The sequence below is a fragment of the Oryctolagus cuniculus genome, chromosome 13 (assembly GCF_051225735.1).
Source record: "Oryctolagus cuniculus isolate XC-2025 breed Fujian yellow rabbit chromosome 13, ASM5122573v1, whole genome shotgun sequence".
Lineage (NCBI taxonomy): Eukaryota > Metazoa > Chordata > Mammalia > Lagomorpha > Leporidae > Oryctolagus > Oryctolagus cuniculus.
This window is the reverse complement of record NC_142879.1, coordinates 26,368,802-26,391,214: the sequence shown is the minus strand read 5'-3', so window position 1 is coordinate 26,391,214 and position 22,413 is coordinate 26,368,802. Positions and strand designations below refer to the sequence as shown.

Genomic DNA, 22,413 nt, shown 5'->3' with positions numbered 1-22,413 from the left:
TCCTGCCCATGGGAGCCCCTCCCTGGTTATAACCTAATTTGTTGTATGTATGTGGACCAGATGGGTGGAATTAAGCCTTCTGAGGTGTTGCGGTTAGAATGTCGGTGACTCCAGGAAATGCGAGAATTCCTGTTTCCCTTTCAAAGGATCATCTCTCTTGCGGTTCCAATACAGACTTTCAAAACAGAAACTGTAACACCTGTGGCTATAGGCTAGGGTCTGTTTGTTTCCCAATTTCTCCCAGTTGGGGCGTGCAAGAAGCCTGTGAGATTACTGACTTCATTTTTGTGTTTCGGTAACGGTGGCTCACAAGTAGGATAGGAGGCTAGAAGCTAAGTAGTCATTGAAGAAAGTCCTCGCTTTCTTCAGATCTGTTCGCCCAAAGAGCTAGTGGTTCTAGCCTCCATCTGTCTGCCTGTCGTGCTTATGTCAGAGAAGGGTCACAGGAGCGTGTGTAAGTGACTTAAAGACAATAGAGCAAAAAAGTTGTATAAGAGGCAAGAGGAAGGTAACACGTGTAAGGCAAAAGAATATAAAGTGCATAACTCAGCTGGACTTTCAAATACAAGAAATAAATATGAGCGTCCTTTGAAATTGTTCCCTGACGTTCACCCGAATGCAGTCTCATGCTTCATGGGTGCTGAACTCTCTGCAGAAACTGAGTGTGCTGCTGAGGTCAGAAAGCCAATTCCCCCTACACCCTTGGCACGAAGCGAGGGCATATCTACCCCTGGAACATGATGTATTGTACTGTTTGCTGAGCCTCAAGAAAAGTCTAATGAGGTTGGAGTCAAGAGAATAACTGAAATGATCAGACAGATTAGGGCTTCCATGTCCCTCTACGAAGAGCTACTAAAATGGCAGAATTTTGCAGTGTAAAGAGTAGGATGATGTTATGGCTGAATGGTGTGTCCCCAAAAGTCGCATCTCAAAGCCCAGGCAGAGTTAGACAGAGAGAGACAGAGACAGAGACAGAGAGAAAAGTCTTCCTTTTTCCGTTGGTTCACTCCCCAAGTGGCCACTACAGCCAGCGCATTATGCCGATCCGAAGCCAGGAGCCAGGTGCTTCCTCCTGGTCTCCCATGCCGGTGCAGGACCCAAGCACTTGGGCCATCCTCCACTGCCCTCCCGGGCCACAGCAGAGAGCTGGACAGGAAGAGGAGCAACTGGGACAGAATCCATTGCCCCAACCGGGACTAGAACCCGGGGTGCCGGCGCTGCAGGTGGAGGATTAGCCTAGTGAGCCACAGTGCCGGCTGAGAGTTTACTCTTGATTCTCAACAGAAATATGGGTCTCACCTCTCTCAGGACTATCACGGTATGGTTTGAACAATAACCTACAGTATACAAATTATTTCTCTCAAGAGACTTATTTAAAGATTATATTACATTAGTACCCAAATTAACAGCAAGAATGCAAGGAATAGAATGAGCATATCTAGTTTTTCTATTGCTATACATCAGTTGAACTTATATGGACATGATTTATGTCTTTTTAAATATTTATGTTACAGTAACAGATATAATATTAATAAGATAGATGATATAAATAAAAAGCTAATACTAAATGGAGAGGAATCTAATAAGTACTTCAAACAGGCTCTGTCCTTTATTACAAGAGTGCTTCAAAAACTCATGGAAAATGGAATTAAAAGATAAGGTGCATTTTCCTCGAACTTTTTGAAGAGTCCTAATATTTCCTCACCACCAAAGGGAAAGGGAACACAACATATTCTTTCAGTAGCATAAGGTGAATTTTCTTCTCTTTCCTTAATCTGTGGACCAAAGAGGAACTAGAGAGAGAGAAAGAAAAAGAAAAAGGGGGCAGGGAGAGAATTTTTTCAAAGTAAGCAGAGTTACGTAGCATTCTGATGAAAAATACTGGTATTACGGTTCCCTAGGGACAAACAAAAGAATGCCCTAACAGGCCTCCCTCGCTCCCCGCCCTACAAATATTATTATTAAGGGGTTCAAGGTTTTCTGAGTTTCTTAAAGCTGAAACGTAAGCCATTTGAGAACGTTCAGTTGGGCAGGCCATTGGGATAGTTCTAGCGTTTCCTTCAAGTGGTCCAGACTTTGAACTAGAATGGACCAGGAGCGCCCAGCACTGCCTGGGAGTTCCCGTGGTCATTGCCTTTGGGGCAGTTATTCGAGGCCAGGCACTTGGTGGAGTTTTCCCCTCCTCGACCAACCAAATTTGGGTCTCTCCGTGCAGAACCGGATTCCCAGTGGCTGGGCGGTGCTGGATGGGAAATGGGAATTGCCACTGATGTTCCGGGTGCTTTCCAGAAATAAGAGCTCTGGCGCTTGAAAGAACTGATTTAAAACTCGAGCCCTTAGTACTCCAGGGAGGTTCAGCAGAAAAGCCATCAGCGCACCTGGGCTTCATTAGGAACGAAGGGAGGACATTTCAGCCTTCCGGGGGACTGCTTCCCAGTTTGGGCAGAGAAGGAGTCTTAACAATGAAAAGCGACCGTTTTGGCTGAAAGGGGCTCTCCGTTCGCACCGAGCGCTCCTCACGTGGTGTAAGGGCGGCTGTTCATTCCTAAACCCTTCCGAGAGGCCCTGTTCCTCGGTTCTGGCCTCAGCTGGACCCGGGCCTAGCGGCCGAGCAGCCCCCTGGCCCGTGACCCGCAGGCCCGCGGGGTCCCGGCGCGGGAGGCGGCGGCGGCGGCGGCCGCGCCTTCATTAGAGGGCGCTCTGGGGGCGGCTCCGCCGCAGTCCCGGCTCCCGCCGCTTCCTCCCGCGCCCCTCCCCGCCAGCCAGGGCGAACGCGGCCGGGTCCCGGGGACCGAGTCTCGGCGCCGCCTGGGACCGCGCGCGGGCCGCGCCGCCGCCGCCGGAGCGGGGCCGGAGCCCGCCGCCGCCTCCTTCCGCCGGCCCTGCCGCCGGCCATGCATTCTTCCGGCTCCTCTGGCTCCCGCAGCCCGGGCTGGGGCTGGGCCAGCCCGAGGTAACCCCAGGCTCGGCGGACGCAGGCCCCGGAGCGGCGGTGGAGACGGGCTCTGGGAGGCGCTGGGGGCGGGGAAGGGGTGTCGTCGTCGCGTGGCCCGGGGAGGAGGCGGCGGCGCGGCCTGAGGGACGAGGGCGCGGTAGGCCCCGGGGAGGAGGCGGGGGCGCGGGGCATCCGCCCGCCTCCCCGGGACCCGCCCCGGTGACAGGTCCGGCCTCTGAGTCCCCGCCGTCCCTCTGTCCGCAGGCAGCCGCGAGGGGAGTAGGGCGCCCGCGCGCTCGCTCGCGCCGCGCCTCGGGCCGCTTCGGCCGCCGCCGCGTCCATGACCGCGACCCCTCGGCCGGGGACACCCGCCGCCGCCGCCGCCGCCGCCCCGCCCCGCGCCCCGGGCCGCCGGCCCCCGGTCCCGCTCGCCCCCGCGCTCTGCCGCCGCTCGCCGTCCGTGCCCGCTGAGGTGAGCCCGGAGCGCGGGCCGCGCCCGCCGCCCCGACCCGGTCCACCTTCGCGGAAACCGCTGCTGGCTCCACCCGCCCCGAGGCTGCTGTCGCCTCTTCTCCCCTGCTGCGTCCATCATCCCTCGCTTCCCGGTCTGGCCGGAGATCTCCTTCCCTTCATCCCTGGCCCCTCTGCCTTCTCCTCCGCGGGCTCTTGCTCCCCTCCCCCTACTCCTGTCCGTTCTCGTTTTCGCCGTATTTTCCCCACTTTCCCCTCCTCCCCTCTTATGCTCTCTTGCTAGCTCCCCCACTTCTTCTTTTTTTTAAAAAAGGAGCCCAAACCCCAATTGCTGCACCTGAGAATTTCGAGCTAACTCCTCGCTGGTGCGCGCGCCAGACCTTTTAAAAGGAATGAATCACTGTGCAGGAAGGGTGGCGGTGAGGAGACCCAGGGAATCCCACCGAGAGGTTCCTGTAGCGGACGTTTCCCGCGTGTCACCCGTGTCGCCGGTTCGGACACACTGAGGGTGCCCGAAGCAAGCGGGTCCGTGTTTCTTTCCTCCTCCAAGTCCACCTGGACGACCGCGGGGAGACGCGGCACGAGCACGGCGACCGCGCCGCGAGGGGCAACTGGCTTATTTGCTAACTATATTGTGACATACCCGCGCCTGGCCGCCCGGCTGCCTTGACCTTGCCGCTGCTGCTCCTCCCTCGCCGGCGTCCCCCGGTGCACTCTCCCCGAGGTACTCGCCCTCCCCCTCCCCCCGGAGCCTCAGACCCTCGCGTTGTCCTTGGTTTTTGTGCTGCAGGCGACTTCTGTGCTGGCTAGGTTTGATCCGTGTTCCTTTGTAAGTGAATTTTTTTCCTTTCGCCCCAGAAAGACTGGCCGGACTGCAGCGTGAGGATGGCTGTGACTTTGGAAGAGGCTCCGTGGCTGGGCTGGATCTTGGTGAAAGCCCTGATGAGGTTTGCCTTCATGGTCGCCAACAACCTGGTTGCCATTCCTTCCTACATCTGCTACGTGATTATCCTGCAGCCGCTTCGCGTGCTGGACAGCAAGCAGTTCTGGTACATTGAAGGAATCATGTACAAATGGCTTTTAGGGATGGTGGCTTCCTGGGGATGGTACGCTGGATACACAGGTGAGAGCTGGGGCTCTGTGGCTGCATGCTTGAGAAAAGACGCCTAATGTTGTGCTTAAATCAGGAGCCATGATCACATATGTGCTGCACTTTGGGTTGAAGATGCTTTTATGCTTTGGCTTTGGAAAAACTAATGGAAAACAATCCGATTGGGTTTTCCCCTCAAGATCTTAATTACGAAGCGTGGTGTTTTCAGAAGTATAATTTCATAACCACATATGACAAATCCCTTAAATAATATGTTTTGAATGCAGTTGATATTCAGTTATTCACACTGGTTTGCAAAAGCTCTCACACAGGAATGAGAGTGTGTTATTTAAGACTTGGGGGCTTACAAGGAGAAGAGATAAGATGTTTAACCCATAAATATAGGGGATTTAGAGAAATGAGCCATGTGTGTGCCAAGATGGTTTATTCAGTTTTTTTTTTCCACTTGATGTGACATTGTGCAGTGTTAACATTTTAAGCCAAGCCAAAAATGGCTTTCTTTTCTGTTACGTCTGTTTCTTTTGTTTTCTAGAACCTATACTTTTCTCTCATAAATCTGAGCATATTAAATTATCTGTTACGCTAATTTACCTTCTGAGTGTCTTTAAGTGGATTTATATTGCTGTTTTTAAGTTGCGCTTTGGGAAGCAGGACTAATGTGGTTCTAAAGTGGACTTTTTTTAGAACTAAATGTAGTTCTATAGTGTTGATTTTCTGTTTATAAAGCTTTTGTGCTTTGAGATCTTAGGCCTCTGCTGTGAAAAGTCTGTATGCTTTATTTTATTTGCTGTACTTTTTTCCTCTAGGAATTAGGATAATGAGAAAAGCACGGGAGTTTCTAGCACTTGTCAGATAGGGAGGCTTTTATCACAGACATTTAGAATTGGTAGGCAGTTCCTTGGGGAATCGGCTGCAGATGCTGTGGTCAGGAGTCTGTAGTTCAGGACTTGGAGGAGCGGAGAGGGTACTCTAAGAGTCGAGCCACACGGCAGTTCTCCATCTTAAATTCTCCATCCCCCTCTTTCCTGCCCAGGCGGCCTTTGCAGATCTTAGCCATAGACATGAGAAAAGAACTGATAGCTAGTGCTCTGCCTTGTGCCAGATGAAGCCTGTTCTCCTTCCAGCAATGTCATTTCTTACTCTGCAAGAGCTGAAGCCCTTAGGATGGTGTATGCATTGCTTCCTTGTCCTGTGTCTTGTTGAGAGTCCAGTGCTCTTTGAGATACAGTAGGTGAGCTTCCAGTCCTTTTTTAGGTCCTGGTAGTACCAGCAGCACTGGTAGAGAAAAAATGAAATTCTATTCTGTGGTGGTACTGGTATCTTTGCTTTGTTCAGTGTAGTTTGAGCCATGTAGCATTAGTGGCTTCATTCTTTCTACAGTATACTTAAGTGTGCTTGCTTTAAATATGCTCATAGCATTTTTAGAAACAGGTCCTGGAAGTTCATAGTGAAATTATTGAGATGTTTGTGCTGGTGTGTTATGTTTATATGTAAGTGTTAGCATGTTGGGAAGGGGAAAATTAGTTTGACATTGACCTTGAGGTTGTAAAGAGTACAGTGGTGCTGCTGGGAGCTGTGGTTGGTTATCCGATGGCCCTTGCATGGCTGCAGTGTATCTTTAAGCATATTTTTGGGGAGGGGTATATCTTTTCCTTGCCGAGTGTAGAACCGTGTGGTTTCTTTTGCCACCTGCTTAGAAAGTGGTCTAAGTTTGATCTGCATAATTTAGTCTCTGAAGCATCTGCCCTTCAGGCTATTGCATTTTGACAATTTGATCAGTTTATCTCTTTTAAATATAGGATATTTTAGTGTATATACTCATATTTTAAGTTGTTTTCCCATAGATAGAATACTTGATTTTAGTGGGTCTGGTCAGAGTGTGATCATAACAGAACACAGCCAAGAGGTCAAACAAAGGTAGGGGTGAATTTTGTTGAAAACTGCAACTGGGTTTAGAGAAATAGAAATATGGAAGAGCATATCTAGCTTTTCTATTGCCGTACATCAGTTGAGCTTACATGGACATGTAAGTTCATTCATGTGTACCTGTGAAAGAATCTCAAGGGATATAGTGGCCTTTCGTTGGGCTATGTATTTTATTTCTTCTCTTTGTGTCAAGAGAAGAGTAGGCTTGTTAAAAAGTTTTTTTTTTTCTTTCCCTATGTCTGGGTTTCACAAATGGAAACTTGCATGTTGCCAAAGGAGTCCACTCAGCAGATTTAGTATGTTCATATTTTTGAAGAAAGATTGCCAAAATTTTGTTGAAAGGCTGATGAGGAAGCCTTAAATATTAATTAGTAGGCTGAAAATCGAGTGCTGGTATAGAATGTCATTTTTTTGTCAAGTGGCATTTGGTGTAAGTCCAGTCAGTTCCCTGGCTCTGGAATTGAGGATGTATGTGGATTACCTAACCTACTACATTGCCCCGTGTGGTAGCCACAGGCTGCAGGAGACCATTTAAATGGAAATGAATGAAAATAAAGCTGAAAATTCAGTTCTTCAGTTACACCAGCCACATTTCCAGGGCTCAGTACTGGGTGGCTAGTGGCCATGGTGTTGGACAGAGCAGATACACAATGCTTCTACCATCACAGACAGAGCTAATAAAAATAGTACGTAGGACTTTCTTCCTTTTTTTTAGGAAAATTATATTTCATCTTTATGAAAAGAACATCTTTCTCTAATTCTAAACAGACTTAGAGAGATGGGAAGATTTATTAATTCTAGAAAGTTGCCTGTTTATTTGAGGCAAATGCTACAAAAATAAGTCCTTTAAACTCAGGCCTGCTTCTTGGATGGGGATTGGCAAGGTCGGGAAGCCCAAGAACATCAGTGAACTTTCTTGTACTTTGCATTTTCCAAGTTAGAGAACTGCCTTGGGACACAAAAGATGGAAAAGAGATTTTCTGGTCCTTCTGCCTGCTTCTTTTTTTTTTTTTTTTTTTTTTTTAATTTATTTATTTGAAAGGCAGAGCAGCAGAGAACAAGGGAGAGATAGAGACAGACATCTTCCATCTGTTCGTTGACTCCCAAATGATCCCAACAGTCAGGGCTAGGCCAGGCTGAAGCCAGGAACCAGGAACTCTGTCCCGGTCTCCCACATGGGTGTTAGGGGCCACCAAGCTCTTGGGCCATCTTCCACTGCCTCAGCATTTCCACACAGGATGCCGGAGTTGGCAGGCCGCAGCTTAACCTGCTATACTTCAGTACCAGCCCCCATTGACTTTATGTGTTTTCAAGGAAACGCATTTCTTGAAAGAACTCTCAAGACAGTGCTCTGAGGTGGTGATGATTGTTGTTATCATGTTTCCTCTAGTGGGAAGTGCTGTGCAGATACCTCATGTTGGAGAAGTTCCATGCTGCCTTTGCCCTAGTATTTTAAGAGCAAACCAAAAGAGACACTAGCCTAACTAATGATACACTACTGCATGCTTTATTTGCCACTGGTAGAAACCTTCCCCATATAAATGAAGATTGGCAAAGTTCAGAGAGATTTTGTACAAAACACAATGTGGTTTTAAAACATTTTGATTTTCATCCATGTGTTTTAATAAAATCATTATTGTCCAAGCACATTTCATTAAAGCCCTTGTTCATGAAATGCTTTAAAGATACTCACTGTAAATGGATGCTCCAGAATTTCTATACAGGATGAGAGTCTTATGGACCAGAGTCAGGCTGAACAGGAACCAGGTGCCAGAAGACTTGCTGCCAAGCTGTTTTTGCTTAGCAAACCTTGTTTTCCTTAGATCAAGTGTTTACTTGGGGTAGCTTAAGAGAAAGCTGATGGAGATGAGGTTTGGCTTCTTCCTACTCCTCAAGTGACAGCTGCCATGATTGTATGTTAATTTTTTGCTTTATTTGATAGTATTTTACATTTTTTATTGAGATATGGATTTGTTGTGTAAGAAATTTTTAGGATTTGTTTCTGACCTTGAAATTCTAGAGAAAATTTTAAAAACATATCTTTTATAGCAGTATTTCTTTTACTTATTTATTTAAAAGGCACAGAGACAGAGATAGCTAGAGATCTTCCATCTGCTAGTTCACTCCCTAAATGCCCACAACAGCCAGAGGTGGGCCAGGCCAAACTTGTGAGCTCAGTCCAGATCTCCCACATGGGTGGCAGGGACCCTACTACGTGAGTTATCACCTGCTGCATTCTGAGACGCATATTCCCAGGAGCTGGAAGTGAATGTGGGATTTGGTGTCCCAAGTGGCCTCTTAACTGCTATACCAAAAGCTTATCCCTAGAGTAGTATTCTTTAACCTTTGAGTCATAAAACCAATTTAGTGTGTTAAGATGCACGTTTAGGCCGGTGCCGTGGCTCAATAGGCTAATCCTCTGCCTTGCGGCGCCAGCACACCAGGTTCTAGTCCCGGTCGGGGCGCCGGATTCTGTCCGGGTTGCCCCTCTTCCAGGCCAGCTCTCTGCTGTGGCCAGGGAGTGCAGTGGAGGATGGCCCTAGTGCTTGGGCCCTGCACCCCATGGGAGACCAGGAGAAGCACCTGGCTCCTGCCATCGGATCAGCGCAGTGCGCCGGCTGCAGCGCGCCTGCCGCGGCGGCCATTGGAGGGTGAACCAACGGCAAAGGAAGACCTTTCTCTCCGTCTCTCTCTCTCTCTCTCTCACTGTCCACTCTGCCTGTCAAAAAAAAAAAAAAAAAAAAAAGAAAAAAGAAAAAGAAAAAGAAAAGATGCCCGTTTAAAGAAGGTGGAATAGGGATGGGCATCCTGCATCAGAGCGCCTGGGTTTGAGTCCCAGCCTCATTCCCAGTTCCAGCTTCTTGCTGAGGAGATCCAGCCCCGCCGTTACAGGCGCTCGGTGGAGTGAACCAGTGTGTGAGTTCTCTCTGTCTTCGTCTGTCTCATAAATAAGAAGTGAAATAGAATAGAATTAAGTAGAAAATACCAGAAATGCATGTGTCTGTATTAAGTGGTGCTACAAATGTGTTTTTCTCCCCTCTGAGTGCAGTAAGCAGTTGAAAGGCATTGTTTTAGAGGAAAGAGCACTCAATTTGGGAGAACTCCGGGGGTCACGGTCTTGATCTACCTTTAACTCGAACATCTGTGTTCACTGGTGAGAGTGAGCATTACCTGCACGGTGCCCAGGCGCCTTCTTTGTAACAATAAAGGCCCTGTGTTGCCTGCTGTTCACAAAGTGCTTAGTGAATGTCTGTTTCTTGAAGAATCCCTTTCCTGATCCCAACTGAAGATCCTTAGCTATCTCACTTGAAAAGTCTGCTGTTAAGATCTTTGGAATCCATAAAGTTGAAACCCCACATGGTTCATGTTGTATATATATGCATATGTATAATCTCCTGCAATACACGTTTGTTAACCTAGCACACCTTTCTTGAGCTCCTGTATTGTGTGGTAATAGATGCCCGGGAGGTGCTGAGACACACAGCATGTTAATCCCTGACTGTAAGGAACTCTCATTGGCATTGGTTGAGAGAGGGTGCACCCACAGCGTCGCCAGGAGGAATGCTCTAACAGAATGTAGCACGGGATGAGAGTGGATGGGGCTCCTGATCTAACTCGAGTGGTAGATTGTGGCAGGGAGGGAATAGGACCTAGGGAAGGGGAGACTTTCAAGTTCTGTTCTTTATTAGGGAAATAGTTCCCTGTGGGTGTGTCATCTGTGTCATCAGTAGTTATAAAAATAGATTTAGGATGAATAACTTGTACGTTTGAAGTTTATATCTTTGTGGCAATAGCATTAGCTGACGTTTACTGAAATGTAAGCCAAGTAATGTTCTAAGTACTTCACGTTAATGAATGTGTCATTTCACTGCAACCTTTAGTCATTTATTGCTCAGGACAGTTTTGTCAGGTCGGTACTGTTATTCATTCTCTTTTTGTTATTGATATTGAAATTGAAACAGATTCACAGCTACTTCCCTTTAAGCATTAACTACGTTGATGTGGCCACAAATTTATTTTTGTATTTAACAAGCTAATATTGATCTTTAGATAATGTTCTTAGAATGTTTTTTTAATTTTTACTGTCCATTTGCCCTTTTGTTTCTGAGACATGAAATCTCTTTAGAAGTTTTACCATCTGAAAGCAGTATCGTGGCTATGGATTTCTGCAAGAGGTTAAAAATCCTTGCTTCAATGGAAGTATTTATAGTATACTAGAAATTTCTTAAACTCTCACTTCCTTAATTAGCTACCTCAATGAAGAACAACAACTCCACTGAAATTTCACTTTTTGAGTGTTTGAAAGCAGATTGTCTTCAGCTTGAACAGTTAGTGAATGATGTGATATTGACAACTGATCTTGACATGAATCCAAGGGAAGAGTTTTCAGGACAGTGTTTTGGTTTTTATTTGGAAAATATTCCACTAAAGTTAATATTACTAGATGGTTTAAACTCAGTAATCTGTATTATTTCAAAGATGGCTTATACTTGAATAATTTATTTTACATAGTTTTTTAAACCATGTGTATATATTTCTACCAGCACACACACCCACATGCAGTATATAGAAGCACATAGGACAATATTTGTATTAAAACTCAGGCTTAGAGTCAGAAGGAGCTGGATAAAACAATGCCTATTGTATTTTTGTTTACTTTTACCTGATATCTTTGCCGAGCCTTTTATTTCCAAATTTTAAAAATTACTTTGATTCAGGTGTGTCTATAATATATAGCATGGAGTTAAGTTTTTCTTTATTAGTCAATTTGAAAATCTCATTCACCATTCTGTAAACTGAATCCATTTACAGTTATTCATAGTAAGGATGTTTTTGTCTTGGCACTGTTGTTACATCTTATTTTGTGTTTTCTGTTTATTTGAAAGACAGCATGACACACACACACAGAGAAATGGAGTGAGATCGTCCATTTGCTGGTTCACTCCCCAAATGGCTGCAACAGCCAGGGTTGGGCCGGGCAGAAGCCAAGAGCCAGGAACTCCATCCTGGTCTCTTATGTGGGTGACCAGAACCCACGTACTTGGGCTGTCCTCCACTGCCTTCCCAGGTGCATTGATAGGGAGTTAGATTGGAAGCAGAGCAGCAGGGACTAGACCTCTGCTCCAATGTGGGATGCTGGTGTCACAGTGGCAGCTTAACCTGCTGTGCCACAATGCCACCCCCTGTGTTGTTTTTGTCTTTCACTGTGTCATCTGTTTTCCTTTGCTTGATTCTTCTGATGTTTAGAAAGGTTTGTATTTTTGTCTTACTAATTACCTTATCTAGTATTCTTCAATCTTCACTGATAGTCTGTGAATCCGAGTGAAGCTCTTTAATCCTTCTGTCTTCCCTTTTCTCCCTCGCCCAACTTTAATCAGTAGTGTTTATGCTTCATTTGCACTATTACGTATGCCTGCACTCTGTGACTTGCTTTGTGACTTTAAAGATGTCCTTTGACTTCCAGCTATTTCATCAGGGTAATCAGTAAGCTTATTATATGTCCCTCTTGCTCTTTTCCCTTCTCCCTATTTATGTTATTTGTGTTTATATAGCATTATAGTCTGCAATATTTATGTTCTGTTTTATTATCCTTATAGCTCCATCTGTTTTTGTTTCAGCTCCTTAGTTAGATATATGTAAAGCTCGACCAAGTACTTTTGCAGGTCTTCCTAGTTATTCTTTGGTTGGCTCAATTTCATCCTTTAGTCGTTTCTCAATACAGGTTCATGGGAGCAAAGGTTCATGGGAATAAATTTCAGGGGAACATGATTATAACATGTTGGGAACTTTTTTGTTGCTTTACATTTGAAGGACAGTGTAACAGGTTATAAAACCCTTGGCTTATGCATTCTTTCCTTGAGTAACCTACAGATGTACAAATGTCTCCTCATGTTAAATGTTACTATGGAGATGTGTGAAGCTAACTTGAATTTTTTTCCCATTATTAATTACTTGATCTTTTTAATCTATCTGCCTAAAAGATTCTCTTTTTCTCTGATATCTAGTAACTTTGCTGGGATATATTGGTATTGACTGTTCAGCTCAAGTTTTGCTGGTATATATGTTCACTTTTAATATGTGGATTCAAATCTGTTTTTATATTTTTTAAAGATTTATTTATTTATTTGAAAGGTGGAGTGACAGAGACAGATTGATCTTCCATCTGTCGATTCTTTCCCAATATGATTACAGTGTGGACCAGGCCAAATCCAGGAGCCTGGAACTCTATCCAGGTCTCCCATGTGGGTGGCAGGGGCCCAATTACTTGGGCCATCTTCTGCTGCCTTCCCAGGTGCATTAGCAACAAAACTGGATTGGAAATGGAGCAGCCAGGACTCAGTGGTGCTCATATGGGATGCAGTTGTTCAGGCAGCGGCTTAACCTGCTGTACCACACGACCAGCCCCTCCAATCTATTTTTTGTTTCATGAAAATTTTCTTTAAAATTATAGTTAAATTTTGTTTCATCGATTTGATTTTCTTTTCTGGAGATCCTAGTTATATGTATTTCGCTTCTTCCTTTGTGTGTCTTTTATACCTGTTATTTTCCCTTTAATCCTTTTCAATTTTTTGTTTCTTTACTGTATCTTGCTGTATTTTTTGCGATGTCTCTTTGTTCTCTTTTTTGTTTCTTCATTTCTGTGATGATTTTGTTTACTTTTCTGTAAGGTAGCATGAAAAAGTTCGTGGCAACTGGAATTAGAAGATAATGAGAAATTTCCATGAACTCTTTGACACTCCTGTGTATTTCTTTCTTGAGTTCTAGCAGCACATGCTTCCTGGCTCCCCGTTGTCTAGACATTGTCTCCTTGTTCGTGTGTTTCTGCTTTGCGGTCTTGCTCATAGTGGTGGTGGCTTCTTCAGCCCCTGTGAGAATATCCAGTTATAGTTTTAATCCTCTTCATGGTACAATTTTGCGGTGTTTTTTGGCAGTCAGTACGTTGTGTTGCTCTCATCTACCATTTCTTCTCATTGTATCTTTCAGCCAGTGCCATGCCAGTTGCCTCTTTGTTCCTGTGATTTAATGAATTAGATTTCCTTAGTCTGTTATTTGCAGGAGGGTTGGGTAGGGCCAAGTTGGATTTCCACATTTCTGCCTCAGAGATGATGCTTCTGACACGTGGCACCCACATATGGGTTTCTTAGAATTGCTACAAGTCACTGGCCTCACCAAGCCCATCTGAATCCGGGCATTTGGCCGCAGGTTCTGTACTTCCCTTCCTTCCTTTGCAGCTGTAGCTGGAGGACATGGCCCCGGCGTGCCCCTGCACACCCCTTTCCTTAGGGAAGTCAGTGTTGCTTTCGGAGAGCTGCTGCTGCTGGGTCCTCATGCGTGGGGCACCGGCTCTCTCTGCGTCTGCTCTCCACCCCAACGTGGATTCTGGCCCATTTGGCCACAGTCTTACTCTCGGCCACTTCAGAGTTTTTATACATATTTTTTCTCCTAGGTTTGCTGAAAAAGTGGTGTATGTGTGTGTATGTGTGTGCTTATTGCTTTGTGTGTTTTCCAGAGATGTTCATGTATGTAATGGTACCATGTTCATACCAGAAGGTACAACAGAAGATTCTGGGTTAAGTACATAGTTATAGTTCAGATAACTTTGTCACCTTTTTACCTACTTTAGTTGACTGTCATAAAAGGGAGACCAATTTTGCTGTTTAATTAATTTTCTCAGATCTGTCCAAAAACAAATAGCCTCCAAAATGTATTTCCCTCCGCCCCCCAGTGGTTTTGTGGTTCTTGGACTACTTTCCAATGGCATACAGTTAAGACATCCACTCTGTTGCCACTTGGCTGCAGTAAGAAAAAGTCATCAAAACAAGTGGGAGAAGTGAGTTACCTTTGATGCTTCAGTAATAAATATGAAAGAAATAAGCCGGCGCCGCGGCTCACTAGGCTAATCCTCCGCCTTAGCGGCGCCGGCACACCGGGTTCTAGTCCCAGTCGGGGCGCCGGATTCTGTCCCGGTTGCCCCTCTTCCAGGCCAGCTCTCTGCTGTGGCCCGGGAGTGCAGTGGAGGATGGCCCAAGTCCTTGGGCCCTGCACCCCATGGGAGACCAGAATAAGTACCTGGCTCCTGCCATCGGATTAGCGCGGTGCGCCAGCCGCAGCGCGCCGGCCACGGCGGCCATTGGAGGGTGAACCAACGGCAAAAGGAAGACCTTTCTCTCTGTCTCTCTCTCTCTCACTGTCCACTCTGCCTGTCCAAAAAAAGAAAAAGAAAAAGAAAAGAAAGAAATGTGACCTTAATACTGCTGTCTAGGGTCTAGTCTGTGCATCTCCAGTGCCACCCAGCTTAAATCAGTATAGTTTTCCTGTGTTTATCATTCCTTCTTTATCATTGGGATTTGCTGAGTCTTTGTTTAAGACTGACTTTTTGGAATTTGCAAACTAGTGGCCACACACAAGTGCTGCTAGATTTGTTTGACCTTTTAAAAAAAAAGTTTAGTTGCCACCATTTTAAACTAAGGTGGATTTCACAAAACAAGGAAAAATTCTGTGCTTTAACTACTCTTGGGAAACTAGAGGCCTGGCAGCGATTTGCCAGCACTGCCTCCTGGCTGCCCTGTTTCAGCAGGCCCATGCTCTCCAGTTCACCCATGATCCCATTTCTTCTTTGCCTTTTTAAAAAAAATATTTACTTTATTTATTTGAAAGGCAGAGTGATAGAGAGGGAGAGACAGAGAGAGAAAGAGATCTTCCATCCGCTGGTTCACTCCCCAGGAGGCTGCAATCACCTGGGCTGCCCAGGCCAAAGCTAGGAGCCTTGAACTCCATCTAGACCTCCCATGTAGGTGGCAGGGGCTCAGACACTTGGGCCATCATCTGCTGTTTTCCCAGACGGAACAGCAGAAAGCTGGATTGGAAGTGGAGCAGTAGGGACTTGAACCTGCACTCCAATATGGGATGTTGGTGTTGCAAGTGGTGGCCTAACCCACTGCACCACAATACCAGCCTCCTTCCTTGTGTGACTTTGAGCTTGTTTTATATTCCCTGATGGACCCCAGAGACATGGGTGATATTCATTTTATTTTATTTTTATTTTATTTTATTTTTTTTAACAGGCAGAGTGGACAGTGAGAGACAGAGAGAAAGGTCTTCCTTTGCCGTTGGTTCACCCTCCAATGGCTGCCGCAGCTGGCGCACCGCGCTGATCCGATGGCAGGAGCCAGGAGCCAGGTGCTTTTCCTGGTCTCCCATGGGGTGCAGGGCCCAAGCACTTGGGCCATCCTCCACTGCACTCCCTGGCCACAGCAGAGAGCTGGCCTGGAAGAGGGGCAACCGGGACAGAATCCGGCGCCCCAACCGGGACTAGAACCCTGTGTGCCGGCGCTGCTAGGTGGAGGATTAGCCTAGTGAGCCGCGGCGCCAGCACTAGTGATATTCATTTAAAAAAACAACTTTAAATTATAGTTACTAGTTTATTTCTGTAAGGCTTATGATACTTGTTTTGCATTATACCCCTTACTAGTGCCTAAAACTGATAAACTCTATTGTTAAAAACAGAACATTTGTTCATGATCTCATCTGTGGATTTCATGAGGCAGAGCAGTTCTCTGGGACCTGAAAAATGAAGTGGTATGAGCAAGAATGCAGTCACAAGGTTTTCAAGTTTTGTGTACCATATTATTAACCTAGTGAATTGTTTCCTGTTGTTTGTGCCTTATTAGTAAAATGTTGCATTTACTCTTATGAATGTAATACATAAAGTCTACATCATTAAAATTAGTTATTTCTCTGGGGCTGGCACTGTGGCGCAGTAGATTGGTCCTCTGCTGCTCCTCTTCCAAACTAGCTCTCTGCTATGGCCTGGGAAAGCAGTAGAAGATGGCCCAAGTCCTTGGGTCCTTGTACCCACGTGGGAGACCCAGAAGAAGCTCCTGGCTCCTGGCTTCGGATCAGCCCAGCTCTGGCCATTGCGGCCATTTGGGGAGTGAACCAATGGATGGATGACCTTTCTTTCTGTCTCTCCCTCTCATAGTCTGTAACTCTACCTCTCAAATAAATAAATAAAATCTTTAAAAAAATTAGTTATTTCTCTTTGCTGTTTCATATTTAAAATATGAAAAATGGGGGCTGGTGCCGTGGCTCACTTGGTTAATCCTCCACTTGCAGCGCCGGCATCCCATATAGGTACCGGGTTTTAGTCCCGGTTGCTCCTCTTTCAGTCCAGCTCTCTGCTGTGGCCCAGGAGTGCAGTGGAGGATGGCCCAAGTGCTTGGGACCCTGCACCTGCATGGGAGACCAGGAGGAAGTACCTGACTTCGAATTGGCGCAGCGTGCCGGCCGTAGCAGCCATTTGGGGAGTGAACCAACGGAAGGAAGACCTTTCTCTCTGTCTCTCTCTCTCACTGTCTATAACTCTACCTGTCAAATAAAAAAAATATGAAAAGCGAAGCAAGCCTTATTTTAAATTATAGTTCCGATAACTTAAAAATGGTGTTATAAAAAGATCAATTATGAGGTTTTATCTTTTTCTTGAGATTCAGTAGACCTAATCAAATTTTCTAGAAGGACATTTTCCTAAACATTTTATTCATTAAAGATTAAGAAACCATATGAATCACATTATCTAGTACATATTTTGCATATGCTGTTAATTATAAATTTACATTATTTGACATTTTAAAGGGAAAACATTTTTGATTGAAGTATATCAAGATGTTTCTGAATTATCAAAAGATAAACTATGTTCAGTACAGCTTTGGTGTTAAGCACATAATTCATATTCCATAAAAATTCACCATTTTAAAGTACATAATTCAGGATTTTCTTTAGTATATTCACTTGATTTGCATCTATCACCACCTTTCTCATGCCAGCGCATTTCATCACTTCTGCAGTAGAAACTGTGAACACATGAGCTGTTTACTTCCTACTTCTCCCTTTTAGCCCTGGGCAACCACTAATCTATGTTTAGTCTCTGGATTTGCCTGTTCTGGACACTTCATCTAAACAGAATAGTGTAATATGTTTTTGTGCCTGGTTTCTTTCACCTCTCATGTTTTTCAGTGTTTATCTGTTTTATAACGTGTCATTATTTCATTCCTTTATATTGTTGAGTAATACTCCATTGTATGGATAGACCACATTTTGTTTATATATTAATGAGTTGATAAACATTTGGTTTGTTTCCACTTTTTGGTTATTATGAATAATGCTGCTATAATTATTCATGTGTGTTTTTTGGTATAAACATATGTTTTCAGTTCTTTAAGCTCCTGCAGTTAAATTGCTGGATCATGTGGTAATTCTGTGTTTAACTTTTGAAGAACTGCCAAACTGTTTTCCATAATAGCTGCACTATTGTGCATTCCCACCAACAATCTAGGAATGTTCCAATTTCTCGATAGCTTCACTAATACTTGTTATTCTATTTGTTTTGTTGTTTTTGTTTGAATTTTAGTTAATTATTTATTTGAGTAGCAGAGAGAAAAAGAGAAATAGGGCAGGGAGAGAGAGAGAGAGAGAGAGAGAGAGAGAGAAAGGCAGACTCAGAGCTCCCACTTGCTCATTCACTCCCCAAACACCCACAACAACCCCCAGTTGAAGCCAAAGCTGGGGCCAAAAGGAACCAGGAACTCAATCCAGGTCTTCCACATGGGTGTGACAGGGACCCAATTATGTGAGCCATTGTATGCTGCCTCCCAGGGTCTGCATTAGCAGGAAGCTGGAATAGGAAGTGAAGCTGGGACTTGAACCTCATATGGGATTTGGACATCCCAAGTGGCAACTTAACTACTTGGGCAAATGCCTGCCCTGTTGTTTTTTCAGTTCCAGGCATCTTAGTTGTTATGAAGTGGTATCTCATTGTGGTTTAGATTTATATTTTGTTAATCACTAATGGTCTTGTCATTTGTTTATTGGCCATCTGTAAATCTTCTTGGAGTAATATCTATTCAAGTCACTTGCCCATTCTTTAGTTGAGTCATTTGTCTTTTTATTGTTGCATTGTAAGAATTCTTTCTAACCACTGGATACTAGATCATACTTTTGTTTTGTTGATTGTTTTTACTTTATAGTGTTAATATCTACATCATTGTATAATCCCAAATAATGTGATTTATACCTCTGTTTTCTGTTAAGAATTTTTGCTGTAGTTAGAACATGTTTTGATATTCCTACTCATGTGGATGTTTAAACCCCAAAGTCTTACGTTAATGGTTACTAGATTAATAGTAATTGCTTATAGACTATAGGTGAAAGCTTGATATAATTATGGTATCTGGGAGGTGGGTCTGGTGGGAGGTCTTTTGGTCAGTGGGGTTTGCTTTCTGAAGGTAATTCTCACAGAGGTTTCATTACCTAAGATAAGTGCACTCCCTTTCTCTCTGTGTTTTCTGGATTGCCATGTGATCCTCCACATGAAACCATTCTCTGCATGTGTTCTACCCCCCGCCCCAACCTGAGTCAGACGTGAGACCCATGGGAGTCACCTGATCGTGGACTGTGACCCTCCAGAACTAAACACCCAAGTAAACCTCCTTCCCTTGCAAGCAGCTTTTCTCAGGCATTTGTTGTAAGTGATGAAAAGCTAACAAATAGACTTCTGTATTTAGTTCTTAGATCCATATTGAGCTGATTTTTTTCTATATGGCATGAGATAAAGGTCCAGGCTTGATTCTTTTACAAGTGTTTATCCAGTTGTCCTAGTGTCATTTGTTAGAAAGACTATTCTTTCCACATAGAACAATCTTGGCACCTTTGTTAAAAATCGGTTGACAATAGAGGTATGGATTTATTTTCTGGACTCACAGTTCTGCTTCATTGATCTATACAGGTCTCTCTGTCCTTATGCTGGTACCACTCTGTCTTAATTACTATACTTTTATAGTCTATTTTTAGTGTTAAGTGTATTTTCAAGTATTTTAATTCTTTAAGAACTCATGATCCTTTTCATTATTATCATGACTTTGATAAGAGACTAATTCACTACTCAGAAATCCTAATTTAAAACTGTTATGTGGGGAGAGCTGGCATTGTGGTGTAGCAGTTTAAGCCACTTCCTGCACTGCTAGTATCCCATATATGCACCAGTTTAAGGCCCAGCTGCTCCACTTCTGATCCAGCTGCCTGCCAATGTTTCTGGGAAAGCAGTAGAAGATGGCCAAGTATGTGGACCCCTGAACCTACGTATAGGAGACCTTGATGAAGCTCCTGGCTCCTGGCTTCAGTCTGGAACATTCCTGACCATTGTAGCCATATGGAGAGTGAACCAGCAGATGAAAGATTCTTTCTCTCCCTCTCTTTGCCTTATAAATAAATAAAAAATAAATCTTAAAAAAAGCTGTTTTGGGTTAAAAGGTCTTTATTGAATCAGAGCAGTGTTTTTCAAGAATTAATATACATAATTGTGTTAAATGACCCCTTCCTGTCTGCATGTTGATACAATGTTTACTAGTCGTATGTTTCATTAATACTTGCCTTACTGAGAATCCTGTCTTCCTGTTTACTCTCTCAAAAACTCAGGACATTAATTGTGAAAGTATTTTGTGGTTTATCAATCAGATAAGTACTTGCAGTTGGCAAAGTTATTGATACACAAAATGCTAGGCTAGAGATTGTGATTTAGATTAATTCCTACCAAAAGAGCTTTTGGTATAGTTTTTATTCTGATGGATGGTTTGGGGAATAGTTGAGTTTGATAGGAACTGTGTGTTCAAATTGCACCTACAAGTAAGAATTTTGAAATTTATTTTAGGATGAAACTACTGAAAGATTTCAAGTAAGAGAGTAGTGAAATTAGATTATTTTTTGTAACTTTTTTGTAATTCCGTGCTCTGCTTGCTTTGTGGAAACAGATTAGAGAGAGAGAGAGAGAGAGAAAGAGAGAGAGTGTGTGTGTGTGTGTATCCTCTGGAAGATTCCACCTTATCCAGGTGAGGGTGATACTTTTTCTAGGGGTGATGGCTAAGGAGATGGGAAGAAGTGAATTTACAGGAGGGACAGTTGTCAGGATATGCTAAGGGAAGTTACCGGGGATAGGTATGTCCCTGAGGTTTCTGGGGGTGAGCTGCTGGTTCGGTTGGCAAAGCTCAGAGAAGGGCCAGTGCTGAGGGGCAAGATTTTAAGGGTTCAACATAGGGTAAATGAGAAGCATCCAGGTGGAGCTGTGAGATAGACACAGATCTATCTTCAAGAGGGTGGCATCACAGAAGTCAACAACAGATAGTGTCTAAAGGCAGAGCCCGAGTTTGTGTTTTATAAGATGAGAACCAGTATATCTTCTATTGCATTTGGCAAAAGAAACTTCACTGAGGTGATAGAATTAGACACTGGATCGTGGAGTGGATTGGAGATGAGTGATGAATGGGCGAAGGTAAAACGGAAACAAAATGAATGACTTTCCAGGAGTTTGCTGTGAAAGAACAGGGAGTAGTTGTTGCAAGAGGGTTATAGGGCCAAGGGAAAGCTCTTTTTTAAATCTTGGTTTTTTTGTGTATTTAAGATAGAACTATCTAGATTCTGGCCCATTTAGGGTTGTACCTCATAGAACCAAGGTAGCTTACTTCCTTACCTAGTGCTGTCTAGGAAACTACCCTTGGGAAGGACTGAAGGAGAGAATACATTTCAGCAGTCAATGCAAGGAAAGCACTGAAATGTTTGCAAATGGCAGAAACAGGCCAAGGGGTCCAGAGCTCCATGGTCTGGTCCAGTCCCAAACTATTCAGTAGGGAAGGCTGCTCTCCTACATCATTGTTTTCTTATTTATGTTCTTCTTTTCCTTAAAATCTTGTCCTCCATTCCTTGGACGATTTCTACCTGCCTGTCTGACCCCAGAATGCCCTTCCAGCCTCATCCAGGCATCATCCAGCCTCCACTGTATCCTTCTTTCCAAACCTCTTTGGCATTTCCTTTATAACCTTTGGTCCTATCCCTGGGCTTGAGTTATGGGTCAGGAATCCATATGCATGTTAGGTTGCATCTGAGGATGATGCACCAAGGTATCTGGTAAGTATGTGTGAATGTTTTTCTAATCTGTGTAACTCCTGTTTTGATTAATAATAAATCTTTTAAAAGCATTGTAGACTTTATAGTTGCTTTCTCATGCAACTATGTTCTTCACTCAGTGTGAAAAGAACTATGACATACAGGTCTGCCACACTTTTTTTTTAAGATTTATTTATATATTTGAAAGGTAGAGCTACAGAGAGGAGAGACAGCAATAAAGAGAGATCCTTCACCCGCTGGTCCACTCCCCACAAGGCTGCAATTGCTGGGACTGGACCAGGTCAAAGCCAGAAGTCTGGAGCTTCACTGGGGTCTCCCACGTGAGTGTAGGGGTCCCCCAGGTGAGTATAGGGGTCCAAGCACTGAACCAGTCCTCCACTGCCTTCCCAGGTGCACCAGCAGGGAGCTGGATGGGAAGTGGAGCAGCTGGGACTGGAACCGGTGCCTATATGGGATGTCAGCTTCTCAGGTGGCAGCTTAACCCGCTACGCCACAACAGTTGGTCCCCTGCCATACTTTTTGACCTTATGAAAGAATGTTCACACTTGAAAGGTTAGGAATCATCGGTCTGCAACACACAACATTCAGGGCTCTGCTTCATGTTCCTCACGTTGGTTTGCTTCTGCTACTCCTGTCTCTTAAGTAACTTGTAAATTGCTTAAGGGCAGTGGTTTCTTCTTTGATACTTTACAGCAGAGGTTAAATCTCCCTCACTGCAGCCAGTGAATTCTGGGAGTCTCCTCCAGATAAGGAGGTTGTACAGATGGGCATTTGCAGTCAATCTGATGATACAAACATGCTGGAACTCCAACTGAGCAAAATGTTGGCTCTACCGAGTAAGAATGCTATTCTCATTAGTAGACCTGTATTTCCAAAAAGCATATTCAATTATTATTTTTATATTTTGTCAATAAAAACCTTGTAGAAATTTGTTAGAAAGCAAATGTGTGTAAGAACCTATATAATATCCTCAATTTGATGCCTTGGCCTGCATATCTTAAACCTTTTACTATCTGAT

At 44.3% G+C, this 22,413-nt stretch overlaps 1 protein-coding gene across 6 annotated transcripts in view; it reads left to right on the top strand.

Annotated features, from left to right (window-relative positions):
- Nucleotides 1-2,302: 2,302 nt before the first annotated feature.
- The window catches only part of LPGAT1 (lysophosphatidylglycerol acyltransferase 1), a 92,976-nt gene continuing 72,865 nt past the window's right edge, over nucleotides 2,303-22,413 (top strand). Inside the window, exons 1-3 of one of the 6 annotated variants that reach the window (XM_051820547.3) lie at nucleotides 2,815-2,953; nucleotides 3,200-3,407; nucleotides 4,265-4,529. In XM_051820547.3, the coding sequence (XP_051676507.3) occupies nucleotides 3,276-3,407; nucleotides 4,265-4,529 (397 nt within the window). In that variant the 5' untranslated portion in view covers nucleotides 2,815-2,953; nucleotides 3,200-3,275. Of the gene's footprint in view, nucleotides 2,526-2,727; nucleotides 2,954-3,013; nucleotides 3,408-3,838; nucleotides 4,131-4,264; nucleotides 4,530-22,413 lie in introns of those variants that run through there. The other 5 variants (XM_070055253.2, XM_051820552.3, XM_089312148.1 and 2 more) reach the window with 5 other exon arrangements.